Source organism: Chinchilla lanigera, unplaced genomic scaffold, assembly GCF_000276665.1.
Source record: "Chinchilla lanigera isolate Chin_1 unplaced genomic scaffold, ChiLan1.0 scaffold00007, whole genome shotgun sequence".
NCBI classification, from domain to species: domain Eukaryota; kingdom Metazoa; phylum Chordata; class Mammalia; order Rodentia; family Chinchillidae; genus Chinchilla; species Chinchilla lanigera.
Window position 1 is genome coordinate 22,665,551 of NW_004955408.1, and position 18,587 is coordinate 22,684,137.

At 41.5% G+C, this 18,587-nt stretch overlaps 1 protein-coding gene across 2 annotated transcripts in view; it reads left to right on the forward strand.

Annotated features, from left to right (window-relative positions):
• Dock2 (dedicator of cytokinesis 2) overlaps positions 1 to 18,587 on the forward strand; it is a 429,458-nt gene that overhangs the window by 35,176 nt on the left and 375,695 nt on the right. For both annotated transcript variants that reach the window (XM_005376310.2, XM_013509168.1), the window contains exons 3-8: positions 6,110 to 6,150; positions 7,260 to 7,315; positions 7,763 to 7,859; positions 11,557 to 11,705; positions 16,711 to 16,846; positions 17,435 to 17,589. In XM_005376310.2, coding sequence (XP_005376367.1) covers positions 6,110 to 6,150; positions 7,260 to 7,315; positions 7,763 to 7,859; positions 11,557 to 11,705; positions 16,711 to 16,846; positions 17,435 to 17,589 — 634 coding nt within the window. The remainder of the gene's footprint in view (positions 1 to 6,109; positions 6,151 to 7,259; positions 7,316 to 7,762; positions 7,860 to 11,556; positions 11,706 to 16,710; positions 16,847 to 17,434; positions 17,590 to 18,587) is intronic.

Genomic DNA, 18,587 nt, shown 5'->3' on the forward strand with positions numbered 1-18,587 from the left:
TCTTGAGAAAATCTTGTCCTTTGCTTATTTTTGTTCTGGTTTTTATTTATTTATTTATTTATTTATTTATTTATTTATTTATTTATTTATTTATTTATTTATTTTCTGAGACAAGTTCTCACTATGTAGTGCAGGCTAGCCTTGAACTCGCTTATGTATCCCAAGTTGGCCTTGAACTCAGGGCAATCCTCCCAGCTCAGCCTCCTGAGTGCTGAGATTACAGGTATGCACCACCACACCTAGCTCCTTTGCTTATTTTTAATTGGTTTCTTTGCTTTTCTACTGTTGAGTCATATGTGTTCTTTATGAATTTTGAATAGTAAACCCTTATTAGATATATTGTTTGTAATTTCCCGTCAATCTATCAGTTACCATTTAATCTGCTTAGTATTTTCTTTGCTTTGCTGAAGGATTTTACTCAAAGCCCATACTCTTAACCATGGACAGGCATGTGCTTCTTTTGATCTTAATATTTTTATACAATTCAGCGTAGAGGAAAATAAAAGCACTCCCATATGCTCATCACTCAGATAATATTAATATTTTTACAATTCTTGCTGCAGACTTTTTAAAATAAAAGTTTCAGAGGTTTTCTCTTCTCACATATACCATTATTTTCCCTTTTGCCCACAAATAGGTAGCACTTATCTTGAAATAGAAACATTTTCTTCCTGTCCAACGTTTTGTGCCTTTAACAGATGTGTTCTCCTTCATAACTGTGTTTAAAAAGCTTTCCAACAGTCCTGCGAGGTGAGGTGCTACTTTCCTCATTTTACAAATGACAGCACTGAGGCTTGAGTAGAATCCACTGGAGAGCATGCTGCTGGAAAATGCCAGACAGAGAACTGAATCCCCAGGCTCTGGATTCTTTTTGATGTTCCAAGATATTTTTAATCTTTCTTCTTTGCCAACTGTTAGATTATTTGAGAAGTTAGTTGTATTTCATGTTGGTATTGGGGGCATAAGAAGGGAAGACAGTTTGAAAGATATCCGAAAGAACTGTGAAAAGTTTCCTTTTTTTTATCCTTCCCCAGGACATATCTTCTCCCAGACTGTTCAGGCAACTGTAACAGAACAATATAGGCTGGGTTCTTCATATAAAGTTTATTTCATACAGTTCTAGAGTGGAGAAATCCCAAGATCAAAGCACAAGAGGATTTTGTGCCTTATCAGAGCCTGGTTTGCAGATGGGTTATCTTGTGTGGAAGTGGGGGGAGAGGGAGAGACAGACAGACAGACAGACAAGACAGAGAGATCTCTTGTAAGGGCACCAATCCCATTCAACAGGTTTTCACTTTTATGCCCCAGTTATCTCCCAAAGACCCCACCTCCTAATACCGTCACAGTAGGGGTTAGGAGTTCAACAGATGAATTTGGGTGATACAAACACTCAGATCACAGCAATATACTTTGTGAATTTTGTGTTAGAAAAGTAAGTAATTATCTTAAGGGAATGGTTAGCAAAAAATTTCTTATTATTACTGAACTCAAAAGAGTATTACATTTCTCGGCAAGTCCCAGGATCAGGTAAAAGCCATGTTACACTTACTGCTGAACCTGGGATCTTTTTTTACAGGATTTTGCCCTATGTGCCAAGTGTCATCGGCCTGGTCAGGTCTTGGGACACTATCTGAAGCAGCTTGATGGCCAAGACCACCAAAGTCTATTAGAAATAGGAAAATAACCAAGGAACCCAGAATCCACACCCAAAACTCATGCTTGTATCTGCATACCCCATTAACGTGGCTGAATGGTCACAATTAGCTTACTAGTGACCCTATTAGGGAATTGACAGCATGGGTCAGAGACTAATAACCCTGCAGAAGAGTGGATGTCAGGAAAAGTCCAAAGGACAGTCCCAATGCAGTTGATACATTAGGCCTGGATTTGGGTCCTGTTGAAGAAATGTTGGGCTCCTGTATCATTGGGTTAACCTCACTGCTATCATAGAGAATGTGGAGATGATGATAAGCTCTTCTCCTCAAAGGTCCCTGGGGGTCTATTTCTGAAAGCAGTGTCCCAATGTCATGTACATAATAGGTGTGTAATCGATAAGGGATGAGTGTGAACCAGCAGCCAGAATGTATATGCTGGGGGTGAGTGTCAGTAGGTTCCTGTGCTCAACCACAAGCACCAGCTTTGAGAATAGGAAACCTACAGAATATAGACATGTAACTAAGGGTTACATGAGTCAGAGCAAGGCAAAGGTTTTGGACCCAAGAGGTCAAGGGACCATGAATGGGAGCCTCTGTCATAGAGATATAGATGTGGACATGGGTTTTGTGTATAGATTATTGGTTCTTAGATATTTTCTACTTTCTTATGGATTTTGGCGGCCTTGGCCATCAAGTTGGTTTAGGTCAGTACAAGCAATGTAACATTATCTTTGTTTGTGTTTCACCTCCAACAATGTGACTGAATAGTTTTGAAGGGTGCTTTAAATGCACACAGACTTAGGCATGAGCCCTGGCTATGTGATGTTGGCAAAATACATCAACTTGAGTATCAACTTCTCATACATAAGATAGGAATGATAAAGCCTACTGCATAGTGTTGTTACAGGATTAAATGATAGAATGCATGTACAGCACTTACTGTATTTCTCTGAAAATAAGATCAGATCTTCTATTAATTTTTGTTTCAAAAGACACAATAGGGTTTATTTTCAAGAGCTGTCTTATTTTTTCATGTACAATATGTAAGGACTGTGAGGCAGAGACCAGCTGAGACCACCAGGCTTGTGTAGAGGTAATATGGTGTGGAATTTATTGTGCAGGCAGACAGAGGGCAAAAAGGCCATCTGTAGAGAGCAAAGAAAAGCAGGCCTTTTTAAAAAATAGGACTTGACATAGTTGTACTACTGACTTTTATTGCTCTATTGAAAGGAAGAGTTAATGATTAAGTGTATGATCAATCTTACATGTCTATATTTGTTTATCTGAGTATCCAAACTGAAGCTATCAATATGTAATACAACAACCATTGTTAATTTCCTATCACCTTGTCTGAGATTCTCTATTACTTGTATTATTTTTGTGTTATTTTCTAAATGCCTGTGTAAGATTTTTCATTCTTTTATCTTTAAAATAAATAAATAAATAAATAAAAATAGGGCTTGAAAGAAGGCAAGGGACATTCGGTGGGAAGATCTTAGTAAACATCCGTGGTCAAAATTCTCTGAATGTCTTGTGCCCCTGAGGCAAAGTCCTTAAGGCATCCGGTGTAAATGTTAGGGTGCCTTCAGATGTCTGAGTGTTTGGAAGATTCCTTGCTTGGTCTTATCTCTTTATGACATCCTGTGTTTGCCGAGGGCACAGGTGTTGAGCTGAGAACAATGCCTCTGCTGGCAGACAGGTTGGGTATTGGGAAAGTCATGTCTGAATCGAGCCTTACACAATAACGTATGCTTATTCATTTGTTCATGTACAAAGTCTCCATTTATTCAAATACAGTCATGTTATCTTCTTCTGGAATATCGTTATGACTTTTCAAACCTAACATTTGGCCTGGATTTCTTGGGAATGCGTTTCCTGTAAAACCATTAGCCCCAGTGTCTCATGTTCAGCAATAGAGCTCTCCTGAAATGATCACTGCTTGTCCAAGTAATTTGCTGGTAGTGCATTAACAGCACAGCTCTCAGTGATTTTATCCCAGGAATTCTTCACCCAAGTCACAACCTCTTGCAGGCTGGGCTTCACCAAGTCTCCATTAAATCAAGTGTTAATTGACGACTTACGAGGCGGAACAGACAACACAGATGATGACAGCTAAGAATGATGGTCCACACAAAAGCAAGGAAAAATCGCAGTTAACAGAATTAGAAAATGTTTCTTTATTTCATATGAGAACATTAAGTATGTCCATTACAATATGCAACATATTGAATTATGAAGAGTCACATTAGATACAACCATGTCCATTCATGTCAAGTATGTACTTTATTCTTGCATTGTGTTTGTGCTCTGATTGGTCATTTGACAATAATCCTGAGGTTCATCTGTTTACACATAGGTGCTTACTTCTCATCCAAAGGTGCCCACTCTGGTGTTTACAAATACTTAATTATAACTTATATCATCATTTATTTAAGTATTAATGTTAATAATAGTATTTATTTCTCTATAATTATGCATTAATATTATTATTTATAATTCAATATGTCATTATGCATTGCAGCAGATGTACTGTACTAAATGCATCTGTTTGGCTGATGAGCTTAGCTGGGGCTTATTTTAGGAGTAGGGCTTATAGTATGAGCACTTTGAAAACACATGCTAAGGCTTATTTTCTGGTGAGGTCTTATTTTCAGGGAAATATGGTAGCCCAGAACTTCACATGCTTTAAACCATCAGCCACTGAAAGCTAGTAACAAAAAGATACATTTGTACATAGTCCGTGGAAGGGGGCACAACTGCAACAAAAGGAGCCTGTGGTGCAAGCAATGCGATAGAATGTCAGTCCTGAGTCAAATCACTGAGTTTACATTTCAAGCTGTGTAATGGTGAGCATGTTGCTTCATCTCTGTGCCTGTCTATTTTCGCTTGCAAAACTGAAGCAGTGATAGTACCTCTGTGACAGGATTATTGTGAAGATTAATTTATAATAACAAATAAAAACCTTTAGTAGAGTTCCCAGCACACAACAAGCATTTAGAACATATATGCACTATTGTTAATTATTTCAATAGTGATTGACAAATAATTGGAGACAACTGAATATAATATGCGGTGTTTCATGCAATGGAAGAGATTTTTTCACTGGAAATGTTCAGTTGGAAAGTAGCTTAGTGGGAATGTAGTTTAAGGGCCTCAGGTATTAAAATGACAGAAGTACTAAATAGCCACCAGATTCCTTCCCCTGTAAGATAAAGAGCACAGAGTAATGGCTGTTTATCTTCAAATTTTGACAGTCACTAGCTGTGTTACCCTGGGAAAATCACTTAGCTTCTCTGAGGCAGGCCCTTCTCTGGGGTAAAATAGGTAACAATTCTTACCTCATATGAAGATTAAAAGACATGGTATATGAAGATGACCTCAAATGGTGGTAGTTTTACTTCAAAGCTGAGATTCCTTCTCTCTAACCTCCCTAACCTCTCTTCCTTTTTTCTCTGTTTTCTGTCTCTTGGTCCTTTTCTCCTCATTTTTCTGTCTGTCACAATAGGAGCACCCAGTGGGCTCATATTAATTTAAATTTCCTTTAGATCCTGGCCTGGAAGCTGGCTTATGGCTTGAGGGTGACTTTCTTCTTGTTGTGTTTTGGGGGCCTTGCACATACGTCTGGTGAGAATGTATTTCAGCAGCAGTCTGTCAGCCCGGTAATGACAGTCTGCTAATGAGGCACTTGGCAGATGCTTTTTATTTACAAAGATGACAAATACCACCACTTGGTTGGCTCAAAGCATTTCAAAGGCCAGCGGACTCATTATCGTCATCAGTACTGGCTACACTGAGGCTCATTTTGTCAGAGGACTGCATGTTGCATTTGGCTTTCTGTTAATTGTATCCTTTTTGGTATTCCTGTGCAAGGAAGAATCCTTTACAATGCCAGTCCCTTTACCTGTCCCTGAAACTTTCTGCCTAGCTTTGAGGAACTTTGGCAAAATCATATTTTATATGTCATTTGCTGCTGTTAGAATGGTTGATATTATTTTTAGGATCTTTGCCCAAATCCCTGAGCCTTTCCATGTCCCTGAGACAGGGGCTGAAAGTATGCCTATGACCAAAGGGCCAGGCGGATAGTGAGTGAAGGGAAGCCAGAGGCCAGTGAGTCAGAGGCACCTGCAGCCCCTCACCCTGTGAACCATGGCTGTGGGCTGAGGGTACCAGTAGCAACACTGGGACTGCTGATTTCCCAAAAGGAAGAGGACGTTTGCATCCTGATGTGAAATCCTGTATCTTTGGATGTCACTTGAGCATGGTGACAACCAATCTAACAGATTTTGAAGACAGTGGGCTCCCAGACTCTGATCTGTACTAAATGTCTAAAGCAATTTGCAGTGGTTTTCTTTGCTTGTTAAAAATAATCCCACAAAACCACAGCAAAACCAAAGGCATCAACAACAACCTGTAAGCATAAATGAGAGACCTGGTTCTTTGTTTTCTCTTTACAGACTGGTATAGAGGATACCTCATGAAGCATAAAATGCTGCAGGTAAGTCCACTTGGTTTTCCTTTGGAACAATACCGGATGCCTTCACCTGGCTCTGCCACCCCACCTGGCTCTGGTCCCAGTCAACGGTTCCCTCTCTGTGTCCTGAGCTAACCTCTGCCCTTTGATACTCACTCAGCTTCAGTTCCTTTCCCTTTCCCCTCCTTCTGCAAGACCGATCTCTGGTGCTGTCATCTCCCTGCAACCTCCCCTCCTCCCTTGGCACTCACTTCCGATTTCTCTTTCCCTTGAGTTCCTGTGGAATGGTGCAATTTTCACCCGATGTCTTTTTTCTATGGCTTTCCTTTACTGTTATTTGGGGAATTTATGCGTCCCTTCCCCATGTGACAGAAAGGACAGGCTCAGCCCACTGTTGAGGTGTTCCCTTGCTCCTGCCTCCCATATCTTTCATGTGAAAGTAGGCACTCATTTTGCCATTACGTTCCCTCTCCCGGTGTCTAGCACAGTAACCAGATGTTCCCACGGTGCATGCTGCTTGAATTTATGAAGGGATTTCCAAACAAATGATGAACTTGTCCCTCTTGTTATCTGAGCCAAACATGTGAAACAAGGAAATAAAAGAAACCTCTTCCTTCTTCCCTGACACGCTGTGCTGGGAGGCACCATCCTTCTCTGCTCTCTCAAAGAACAATGGGATAATTCTGGAGGAAGATAGCAGCTTTAACTAGCTCGAATTAAAACAAGGTCTATTACTTCCTAGACCAGTTGCTCCTTTTCCCTCCACTTGTTCTTGACAATGAAGTGATACAGCTTTTACCAGGTTGGGCAGGAAGGGGTGAGGCAGCCCTTCTTGACTCATGTAGAGCTAGGGGCTTAGATGGTCTTTCAAACAACACTCCCAATTTCCCCTCTGATAGCCTGAGCATCCTTGATGGAGTTGGTGTATCTTTTGGAATCTAGGGTTCTTTGTAGGATCTAGAACTACTAGACCTAAACAAATGGATCTAGAGTCTATCCTTGCTCTGTATGATTCTGTGATTGTTCCTTTAAATTTGAATTGTTTGTAAAGCCAGCCAGTGGCTTCTAGAAAAATCTTAAAGACCAGGGTCATAGGGCATGTCTTTTAATTTATTTTTTATTGTTTCCAACAGGGCATTTTCCCAACGTCTTTTATCCACATCAAGGAAGTGACAGTGGAAAAAAGAAGGTATTTGCCACCCTTCACCACACTGCTCTCCTGGCTCATGGATGTCTGTGTTTTGTTGATGCTGAAAATCTGATTTGGCAGATGTGAAGAATGCTCAGCTCTCTTTTTCATGCCTGAGTTTATTTGTGCCTTCTTTCCCTCTCTCAGTGGGTGATCAAGTCCAAGCTGATTTGGGTCCAGATATGATTCTGAGGGGGGGATTAGCCAGCTTTTCACTGGCAGCCGTTTAAAGTAGTTTAATCCTAAATAATGAGCATGAGAAGCCCACCTCAGCAAAGGAGGACATTAAAAGGAAGTCCTTTGTATTTGCATAGTGTAATTGGTGGCTTCTAGAGCCACTTCAAGCTAATGCCAACAAGCAGCTGAGGTTGATGCAAAATTGCCAGGGTTTTATTTTGTTAGCACCTGGGTCTCAATTTCACGCCTTCTCTTTCCTACTCTAAATAGAAATACTGAGAACATTATTCCAGCGGAAATTCCTCTGGCACAAGAAGTGACAACGACACTTTGGGAATGGGGGAGCATCTGGAAACAGCTCTATGTGGTGAGACTCCAAACTCTGCTCTGTAGTGTGGAAGCTCTTACACTCTTCAGTTTGCTTTAACTTTGGCATTTAGTCTCGAGCAAGGCAGGCCCAGGTGGTGTTGTAACATATCCATGCGCATGTTGTTATGTACGAGGACATGGAAGTCCAGAAACGTATGTGACTTTCTTAAAGTCATGTGGCTAACTGGTGACAGAGCCATAATAAATGGGCTCTGATGTGTTATTATTTTAGTGATGAGGATGGCCCCCAAAACCTTGGCTAGAGAACTGTACTACCAGTAAGCCACACCCCCACACATTTATGTTTTGAAACTAATGCAAAAGTTATCAAACTTGGGTTTGACATGAATCACATTAATATGTTAAAAATAAAGCTTCTTCTTCTTACTGAGGCCTAGTAATCTGCATATTTAATAAGCTCAAGGGATTTGACTTGGGAGTCCATTGACAACACCTCAAAAAATACTGTTCTCATATATTAATTAACTGATAGCTGTTGTCCTCAGATCTGTGAAGAAGCTTTGACCCAAAAAAGCAAAGAGCACATTATGCATGTGTTTCCCTGTTTTGAGGCAAATCTAATTTAAAATCCTCCTTTGATGCTCCAAAGCTCCTAATGAAGGCAATTAGCCAAGCAAACCACTAAGCTGAGAGTGAAAATGTCAGGCAAGACTTACTGCATGCTTGTTACAGCACTGTGCACATCTGCCAGGGTGGGCATGCTATTTGCAGACTTACCTGTTGTGGTCTTCACTGTTGACACCCAGGAAGACATTCAAAATATATGGCAATTGGCATACTTGATTATGACTATGTTTCTCACAATATGTGAAGAAAGTTTAGGGGGTATATTAGTCTGTTTTTCATTGCTATAATGAAATACCTGAGAGAGGTTACTTTATTTAAGAGAAAGCAATATACTTTGGCATATGGTTCTGGGGTACAAAGTGGAAAGGCTGCTCTGGTGAGCAGAGGACCAAGGTGGCACAGAGTATCATATGGTCAGAGACAGGAAGCGTGTGGGCAGAGGACCAAGGTGGCACAGAGTATCCTATGGTCTGAGATAGGAAGCATGCACATGTGTGTGTGTAGGGGGGGCTCTCTCTGTCTCATAAAGCCACTGGGATTATGTCGTGGGGGTCCAACTTGATGGCTTTATCTAATTCTAATCACCTCCCAAAGGGTCTACCTCTAAACACCATGGTTGATGAAATTTCCTCTCTTCTAGTACTTCACAAGTGACATTAAATTTTAATCTATGAAACCTCAGAGGACACTCAAGCAGTTGCAAGGAGCAAACAATATACTGTGACTACAGTGATTTCTTGTTCATCTCTACTACCGCTTTTAAGATATCTATACACATACACCATGGAAACCTGACATTTTCCTCTAGGAAATATTTGAACAGCTAGTCCACCGTGAATTTACTCAAGTAAAGAAATCCTTAAACATCTATTTATTTCAATAACACCTCCATGATTTTTACCAACTCTGCATGCCACATATGTGATATTTACTTGATACCTAAACCAGTTCCCCTTTTATATAAAGAAATTTGTCATGCTGTGTCCTTCCAATAACAATCTTCTGAGTTCCCAGTACTAACTAGAGGCCCTCTGTTCAATTCAGACACTAACCGAATAGAGGTAATTTCAGACTCTGTAAGTGTAAAGACTCAACCCCCCAACACTGCCTTCGCTTTAGATGCCATTGAGATTTCTTTTGTGCTTGACTGAAAATTCAATGTTTCTTATTGCCTCTCCTCACCCAGGTATGGAACCTACCCACCTTAGGCTCCATAATTCATAGAACATCTCTTAGATCTCAGGAAAATGCTATACTTATGGAAATAGTTTTATTATGAAAGATATAACTCACAAGTAGCCAAATAGAAGAGACAGGGAGGCCCAGAAGGCCACAGAGCTTCCATGTCCTCTCTTGGTGGGCAACCTTCCAGTACCCCAGTGCTTACTGTCTGGCAAGCTCCTAGAACCATATTGCTCATTTTCATTAAAGCAGCATTATATAGGCTGATTTTCTTTTTCTTTTTGGGGGGTTGAGGGAAGTACTATCCAGGCCTCACTGAGATAGATCCCCAGCTTTATTTATTTATTTATTTAGCGATAGAGTCTCACTAAGTCCCCTGGGTTGCCCAGGGTGGGCTCCAGCTTGTAATCCACCTGCTTCAGTCTCCCGGAGTGCTGGGACTCCAGGCAACACCGCCAGACATACACATGGTTGATTAGATGACTGAACTCAGTCACCCCCCCCCACCTCCTACCCTCAGGTTGAGGGTGAGAGAGAGGAAGTGGAGTGAGACTGAAAGTTCCAACCCTTTAGTTAATTTTTTGGTTGGTTCCTATGGCAACCATCCCCCATCCTACAGCTATTCAGGGGCTCATTAACATTAAGTCAGGTATAATTGAAAGGGGCTCCTTAGAAATAGCAAGATGTTTCTATCACTCTGCATATGTATTTCAAGGGTTTTAAGAGCCCTGCCTCAGGATCCAGGAACAAAGACTAAACACACACATGCACACACACACACACACACACACACACACACACACACCCCAGTACATACATGAATATATATGGCCACACATACTTTCCCATGGAAAGTCAAAAGTGTTTAGCACAGTTAGATAGAAGGACATTTTTCAAATATAATGGTACTTTGATTTAGTAATGCTTTTGCCTATGAAAAATTTGGTTGGAAAAATTTTGTTTTTGTTTGAAAACTCAACATCAGGTGACAAATACAACTGTGGCCATCTTTCCCACAAAAACACAAATGTGGACATCTTGGAACAAATTAAGCTCGTGGACTTAGGTACCACTGTACTAGCAATGAAAACAAGATACCACTAGTAGGAGCTTTCTACAGTATCCATCAAAAACTTTGAGCCCCAAACCAACTCTTTTTTTAAAAAAGCAACTAATAAATATATATGAGAGGTGTTAAAGACATAGAACCATAAGACCAGGACTTTCTTTTTTCTCTTAAACAGAGGATGGAAGTAGAAAGGAGGTCACAAGATAGGTCAGTGTTATTTGGCCTTGTATCTTTGTGCTGCTCAAAGCTATCTTGGATCTGCAGGTTTGACACAGGCCATGCTTTAGGAAATGCTTTTGTAGAAACAGTCTTTTGTGATTAGAGCAGTGACCCTGGCTCCAGCCTGGGCTTTGGGGTTTCCCTTAAAGCAGATGTTTACAGCCTGCCTGTTTTAGCCTTTTTGGATAAAAGTCACCAAAACCAAGTGGTAGCGGGCAGGCATGATGATGTACATGCCTCTAATTCCAGCTACTTGGGAGGCTGAGGCAGGTAGATTGCAAGTTTGAGGCCAGCCTGGGGAACTTAATAAGACCCTGTCTCAAAACAAAATGAAAAAAAGACCTGGGGATGTAGCTCAGTGGTAGAACACTTGCCTAGCATGTACAAGGCCCTGGGTTCTATCCCTAGCATGGAGAGAGGACAGATATTATCACTACTATTTTTGCTTTTTGCAAACCTCTGTGGCCCAAGGGGGAATAAATATATCAACAACTAAGACCACCACCTGCTCCCATCAGAGCTGGCTCTGGTTGGGAGAGAGGATTAAGCCACGGCCCCTGATAGTGCTTTCCCATCTTTGGCACAGCTTTCCTGTACCTCCCACACAGGTAATCATGGATGGTTTTCTGTCTCCTAGGCCAGCAAAAAGGAACGCTTTCTTCAGGTGCAATCCATGATGTACGATCTGATGGAGTGGAGGTCCCAGCTCCTCTCGGGGACTCTGCCCAAGGATGAGCTCAAGGAGCTGAAGCAGAAGGTCACATCCAAAATCGACTATGGCAACAAGTAAGCTCTCTTGTTTCCAGACAGCTGCATCTCTCCCTCTGCCCCCACCTCCTCACCTTCCTTTTCCTTTTTCCAACCTGAGAAGCTTGGTTTCATTTTCAGATGTGAGTTTTCCACTTTCTCCTTGGGAGAAGCTGTTTCCACGGCCATGCATGTTGTGCCTTTGCTATCACACCCCTGGGACCCAGGGACATGTGAGCAGAGCCAAGGCTTGCCTATGTGGTGGTTATTATCAGAGTGAGAGATTTAGGACACTCATTTAACCTACTTCTGAGGGATTGGGGAGAACAGTCATGCTGGTTCACTTTCAGCTTAGTTGTCACTTTATCCCTGCATTTATAAAACTCTGCTTTAAATCCCAGTGTGAGACTTAATGCCTCCTTTCCCAGCCTAAATTATCTAAGCCACACATCACCAGCTAACTCACATGCACAGTTACAAAAGGGTTTCTGAGAAGAGAAGCAGGAACTGACTGAAATTTGAATGCTTTGAAGCTTCAAAGAAAATAAAATAACTTTTGGGGGGCAGAGCAATCCACTGATAATAACAGTAGTGACAACGATACCCTGACAAACACTAGCTCAGATTTTGTTATGCACCAAACTTAGTGCTAAGTGTTTGACTTGCTTTCTCCCATTTAATTCTTCTCACAGCTCTATGTAGTTTTATTTTTCCCATTTTTGCACATGGGAAGGAACCAAGACTCCCAAGGAGGGTGAGTAATTTGTCCAAAGTCTCCCAGCTAGTAAATGCCAGACCCAGAATTTGGACCTAGGCTGTATGTCCAGCTCCTCTGTGAGTTGGACAGTATGGACAGTGTTTGAAACTGTAAGGGCTTCTTCTCCCTTTTCCTTTTTAAATTATCCTCTAAATTCCTGTTTGTGTGTTTATTTATTCCAACAACAAACACAGTTAATGGATTTCCAGCTAGGTGTTGGAGCTAAGGAAATAAAAATTCTTGTCCACCACAGCATGGTAGTCCAGTGAGGAATAAGCCACAAGTGAATGGTTGAAATGTAGTATACCAAGCTTGGTATCTTAGAAAGCAAGTGTGCTCTGCATTTGACTTGGAGGTGGAAGTTCATGGAGACTTCCTGGAGGAGATGGCCTCTCCTAAGTTGTTAAACTAAGAAAGGAGAGTATACTGGGTGGTAGGTTTTCTTTTTCTTGTCATGTGCATTAGGAAGAGGGTCCAAAGAAGAAAGTCAACAAGCACTCCTCCCAGAAGTACAGTTCCTCTGTTGAAGCCCTGTCATCATCTGACAAGTGTGTCCAAATCTGCTTATAAGGCATGTCATCCCAAAGGAACCAGAATAGTTTGCCATGCATATGCTGGTGCTCTTGATGTGGTGGCATCTTTAGCTGAGCACAGTTGTAGCTGGGAGAGTGGGAACTGAGGGTGTTTTGCTGCTTTACAATGGTTTCTTTGCCCTTCAGATGTTATTTCCTCAGGGAACCTCCTGAGAAGAAGGACCAGGGCTGGAAGAAATGGTCATGGCTCACAGGAAGCATTCCCTGATTTTCCCTAATTATTTCAGCAGAGTTTGGTGCTCTGGCAGCCCCTTCCCATGTAGAACAGCAATTGTCTCGTTCCTCGTCTCTCTTTTCTACTGTCCCGGGAGCTCCTCTTAGACCCCGTGCGTTTCATTCACGTCCATCATCCTGGGCCTGGAAGAGGATCTGCACACAGCAGGTTCACAGTCAGTGATAACAGAATGAACGTTCAGGGGCAGCGATGAGAGAAAGAAAACAGGGCTCACCCTAAGCCAAACCCTCCTCTACACCATTTCCCTGCCCAGCCTTGTGCTTTGGGTTTCAGTCAGTTTCCTCTGGAAAAGTCAGATGCTTTGCCACAGGGACCAAGACCCTAAGCTATGTGGCCCTTGGCCTCTTGCTTCCCTTCCCTATCTTTGTCAGCTGGAGTGATAGAGAATAGGGCACCTTCCTTTTGGCTTGACATCTTGGGGACTTATAGCTCTGTTATAGGATGGACCGTTTCCTGAAGACCAGGAAGCCCAGAGTCTGGGCAGAGCTTTGAGGGTGGAAGGAGGACCATGCACCATGGTGGAGCTGAGTGTTGGAGGAGTGGTCTGGGATCAGCCTGTTTCTTCCCATGCCCCTTCCCTTTGGATATACATTTTTGTCACACACCTGGTACGGCCCATATTTTATGTATGTGCAGGCATACATAAAATATAGCTTCAATTTTTAATGACAACAGTAACCAATCAGAACTAGAGATGCTTCACTCTCTATGCCAAGGACTGCTTTAAGCACTTACTTTTCATGTTATTAACTCAGGATAGTACTATAACAACTTTATGTGGTAGGTATTATGATCATCCCTATTTTTCAGATGAGGAAACAGAGGCTCACAGAGTGATTAGGTGCTTTGGTCCAAAGGGTAGTGTGATCTGAACCAGGTAGCATGGCTCCAGAGTTCAAGAGTGTGGCCACTGCATCCCATGGCCTCTCAGGGACTAGACTGGTGAGCAAGGTTGCCAGAAAAGTGAAGAAATACTTTGGGCAGAAGACAGACACATTGAGAGAGACAGAAATGTGGCCAAAGTTGGAAGAGGCAGAACGGGGGTGACAACTGCCCCCAACCTAACAAGAGGAACAGGAGTTACTAGGTGAAGTGGTGAAGAGAAAGTCAAAGAGAGAGTTTGAGAGAAAATGGGGAAATAAACATGTGGAGGAAGCAGAGGACCCTGAGTGCCAAGTGAACAAGTGAGGAAGCAGAGGACCCTGAGTGCCAAGTGAACAAGTGTGGATTTGTTCCGAGTGCAAGAGGGAGCCGTGGCAGGAGGCGGTTTGGTTTGCATTACTCTTTTAAATCATTTAAAAATGCTTCCACTGGAGGCTTCTTCCCCTTCTTCATCTTGGGTTCATTAGTATCAATTTCTTGGACAGAAAATAGCAATGAGGCTCCCTACTGAGGAAAACATGTCAAAGCGCTCCACTCCCCAGTGTGGACAGCTGATGCGTGCAGGGTGGCATTGTCCTGTTGCCTGACAGTCTCTCCTGACCTTGCCCCGGGAATCCCCTCCATCCTGCTGTGACTATTAAAGCTTCCAAAATTCTAAGTGAGACTGGTAATACACAAGCTCTTTGCTATCCAAGCAGTGAGGAATCCTCAGATGACTTCTCCAAATCCCAAGATAGCTGGACCTGAGAGAATATTTTATTCATACACTTTAGAACCGAATCCACTTTGATAAATTCTGAAGAGAAAGAGCTAGAGAGATCTTGGCATTAAATTATGTATCGGCTCTGCTCCATCTTTTCTGAGGTCACACAATCCTCTGCTGAGCATTAGCTGAATGCATTTATTCCCCTTGGCGTCGCCCCTTTCACGGCATGGCTGTGCAATACAATGAGTCATATCTGCTTGGGAGTTAATTTCCTAATGAATATGGACAAACGCGTGATCCTTGGCTTCCTTCTATTTGCGTAAGATGAGAGATGTGCCTTTCAATTGGATCTTTAAATAAGATATGAAGACTTAGTCTCTTTCATCTGACCTTGCTGCCCTTCCAGAATCTGTTACTTAGTAGTGGAGCCCAAGCAGAACCACTGTTGGTCCTCTCAGAACCTACCCCCACCATCTGTGCATGTACAGTATAGGTTCTCCAGTCAATGCCAGATGCAAAGGAAGCTTCAAGTTAAGGCCTTTGCAAACATAAACTGCTCTTTTCAGCCCACTCCCAATGGTTTCTCAGTGCCTCACGTCTAGAACGTATACCTTGGGGCTTAGGAGTGCTGACAAGGTGCATATTAGTTCTTAGTAGCTATGTGATCTTGAACAAATTAATTAATCTGAACACTGTTGTCCTCAGTCTTTATCTGTGAAATGGGGATAGAAATAGTACAGTGCTTCCTCCCTCCAGGGAGGGTTGTTAGGAGGATTAAATGAATCGTCATGCGTAAAACGCTCCTGAGCGGATCATAAGGCTGTGTGTTTGCTGTTCGTGTCACTGATGCCAGGCTGAAGGACAGAATGCAGCTGCAGTAAATCAATACCAAGCAGGAAGAAGCTTGTGACAGCTGAAGAGCAAGCTGTGGGTAGCAATCGATACATCTGTGATTGTTTCCCCCTGCAATTATCTTCACATTTTTATTGAGTAACGTCTGGATATCTGTGTGTGTGCAAGGGTAGTAAAACATTAAACAAACTGAGACAAAGCACATGCCTCCTTGGATCCCTCCATTCCTCTGGCTCCCAGGTTCCCTACCTCTCCTTACACGTACTCCCTGTTAGTAGGCTGGCTCTTTTAAATCCAGATTTTTCTCTGTACATTCATACTCCTATACAGCAGATACACCCATTAACATATCTGGTTTGTTTATTGTTTGATTTTTTTTAACATAAAATACTATATGCATCTTTCCATACTTGATTTTTATGGAGATATATATAATTAAATGTATCAAAAGTACATAATAGCTGGGCATGGCAGCACATGCCTATAATCCTAGCACTCAGGAGGCTGAGGCATGAGGATTGTTGTGAGTTCTACACCACCAGCCTGGGCTACAAAGTGACCTCAAGGCCAGCCTGAACTGCAGAGAGAGACCATGTCTGAAAAAGACAAAAAAAAAATACATAATAATTTTAAATCTTATAACATAGTTTTCCTTTATAGATCTCAGTTTATTTAGCCATTTCTCTTTGGCTAGACCTTTTGGGTTTTGTTGAACACTTTGATGGTGCAAACAATGCTACAATACATGCCCTTGTTCAAGTGCGGAGTGTTTCTTTTGGTTTATTGTCATAAGAAATGCATGTTTCTGAAAAAAAATTCAACGCTTACTGCCACCATACCTCCCCAGGATGCCATCTTATACCAATATGTGTCCCCCAGTTGTGTCTGAGGCCATCTGTGCAGACTCTTTTATGTAGCTCCATGATCCTCAGAGATGAATTGAACTTCCTGGAAAAACTTCTCACCAGAATCCTAATGTCCTCCCTGATTTATCTTCACCTCCAGTATTTGCTTTTCAGAATCCTTGAGCTTGATTTGATCGTCAGAGATGAAGATGGAAACATCTTAGACCCTGATAATACCAGTGTCATCAGCTTGTTCCATGCACACGAAGAGGCCACAGAGAAAATCACAGAGCGTATTAAGGAAGAAATGGTAAGCTTTGTTAAATACAATTTGGCCAAGTGAGGCAGGCATGTAGCACATCATAAATTTAAAATAATAGGTTAATTAACCAGACTATATTTTTCAAAAGGCCATCTGTTCTATGACCTGAGATGAACAGCAATCATATGTATTTCATTGTGATTTTATACAAAGATGTTTAATTCATTTACCTTCCATCTCACAAATGTCAGGCAAGTTTCCTTTCAGATTCCAGAGAAGAGCAGAGAAGAGAAGGAAGGTGTTAAAACAGTAAATAAATAAAAAAAATTAATTCCACATGATAATTCATTTCTAAAAGGCAATTAACAAGAGTTATATGAATCAGTAAGTTAAAAGTGGTGCTTCCCAAAGTAGGAAAGTCAAGACCAATAGAGTTAAAGTGACTGGGGGCTGGGAATTTAGCTCAGTGGCAAAAGCGCCTGCCTCGCAAGCGCAAGGTCGTGAGTTCGGTTCCCAGTACCGGAAAAAAGAGTTAAAGTGACTGCATTAAGATTACAGTAACTTCTGTTGGTAGAGTTGAGTGAAATGCTGGACTGATTTGCTTTGTCTTCCTCTTTTCTTCCTTTTACCTCTTAGTCAAAGGACCAACCAGATTACGGAATGTATTCCCGAATCTCTTCATCCCCCACTCACAGTCTCTATGTCTTTGTGAGAAATTTTGTGTGCAGAATTGGGGAAGATGCTGAGCTCTTCATGTCTCTCTATGACCCCAATAAGCAAATGGTCATAAGGTAGGTACCTTGTGTTCAGTGTTGCCTGATTTCTCGGTATGTGGGAGATTAGAGTTGGCAGTGCATAGAGTATCTCTTCTTCCCGTCGTTACTCAGGACTAATTTCCACCTGGAAGGGAGATTAAGAGTAAGTAAGAATGTGGAAATAATTCCTTAAGAGAGTGTGGAAGTCAAGTGGATGTATTACTTGCCATCAGATTTATCCTCCAGTAGGGTTATGGTTACAGGGTATTGTCAGGAGGTTTTGACTACCAGAAAACAATCAGAAGTGATAAGATTCGTATATGCAGCACTGGGTAGAATGAAAACACCTAGTTTTAAAATAGGAGTTGTCCAAACACACTCAGATGCCTTATTTTTGACAAAGAGGCCAAACATGTTCACTGGAAGAAAGATATCCTCTTTAATAAATGGAACTGGAAAAATTGTCTATCCACCTGTTGAAGACTAGAACTAGACCCATGTCTATCACCATGCATGAAAATAAAGTCAAAATGGATCAAAGATCTAAATATTAAAACAGAAATACTCAATCTACTGGGAGAGAAAGTAGGTAGAAATCTTGAAGACGTAGGTGTAGGCATAGAGTTCATGAACAAAACCTAAACTGCATAGGAAATACTTCAAAGAATCAACAACTAGAACCTTATCTTATTAAAAAGCTTTTGAACATCCAAAGAAATCACCAACAGAGTGAAAAGACAACCTTCAGAGTGGGAAGAAAATCATAGATGTCCCTCAGACAAAGGACTTCTATCTAGAGCATACAAAGAATTAAAAAAAATCAGACCTCCTGAATTCAAAGACCCAATCCAAAAATGATCATCTGAGATGAATACACACTTCTCAGATGAAGACATACAAATGGCAAATAAATATATGAAAAAATATTCAGCATCGTTGGTCCTTTGTGAGATGAAAATTAAAACAATATGAGATTCCATCTCACCCCACGAAGAATGGCTGTCGTCAAGAAATCAAGGGATAACAAATGCTGG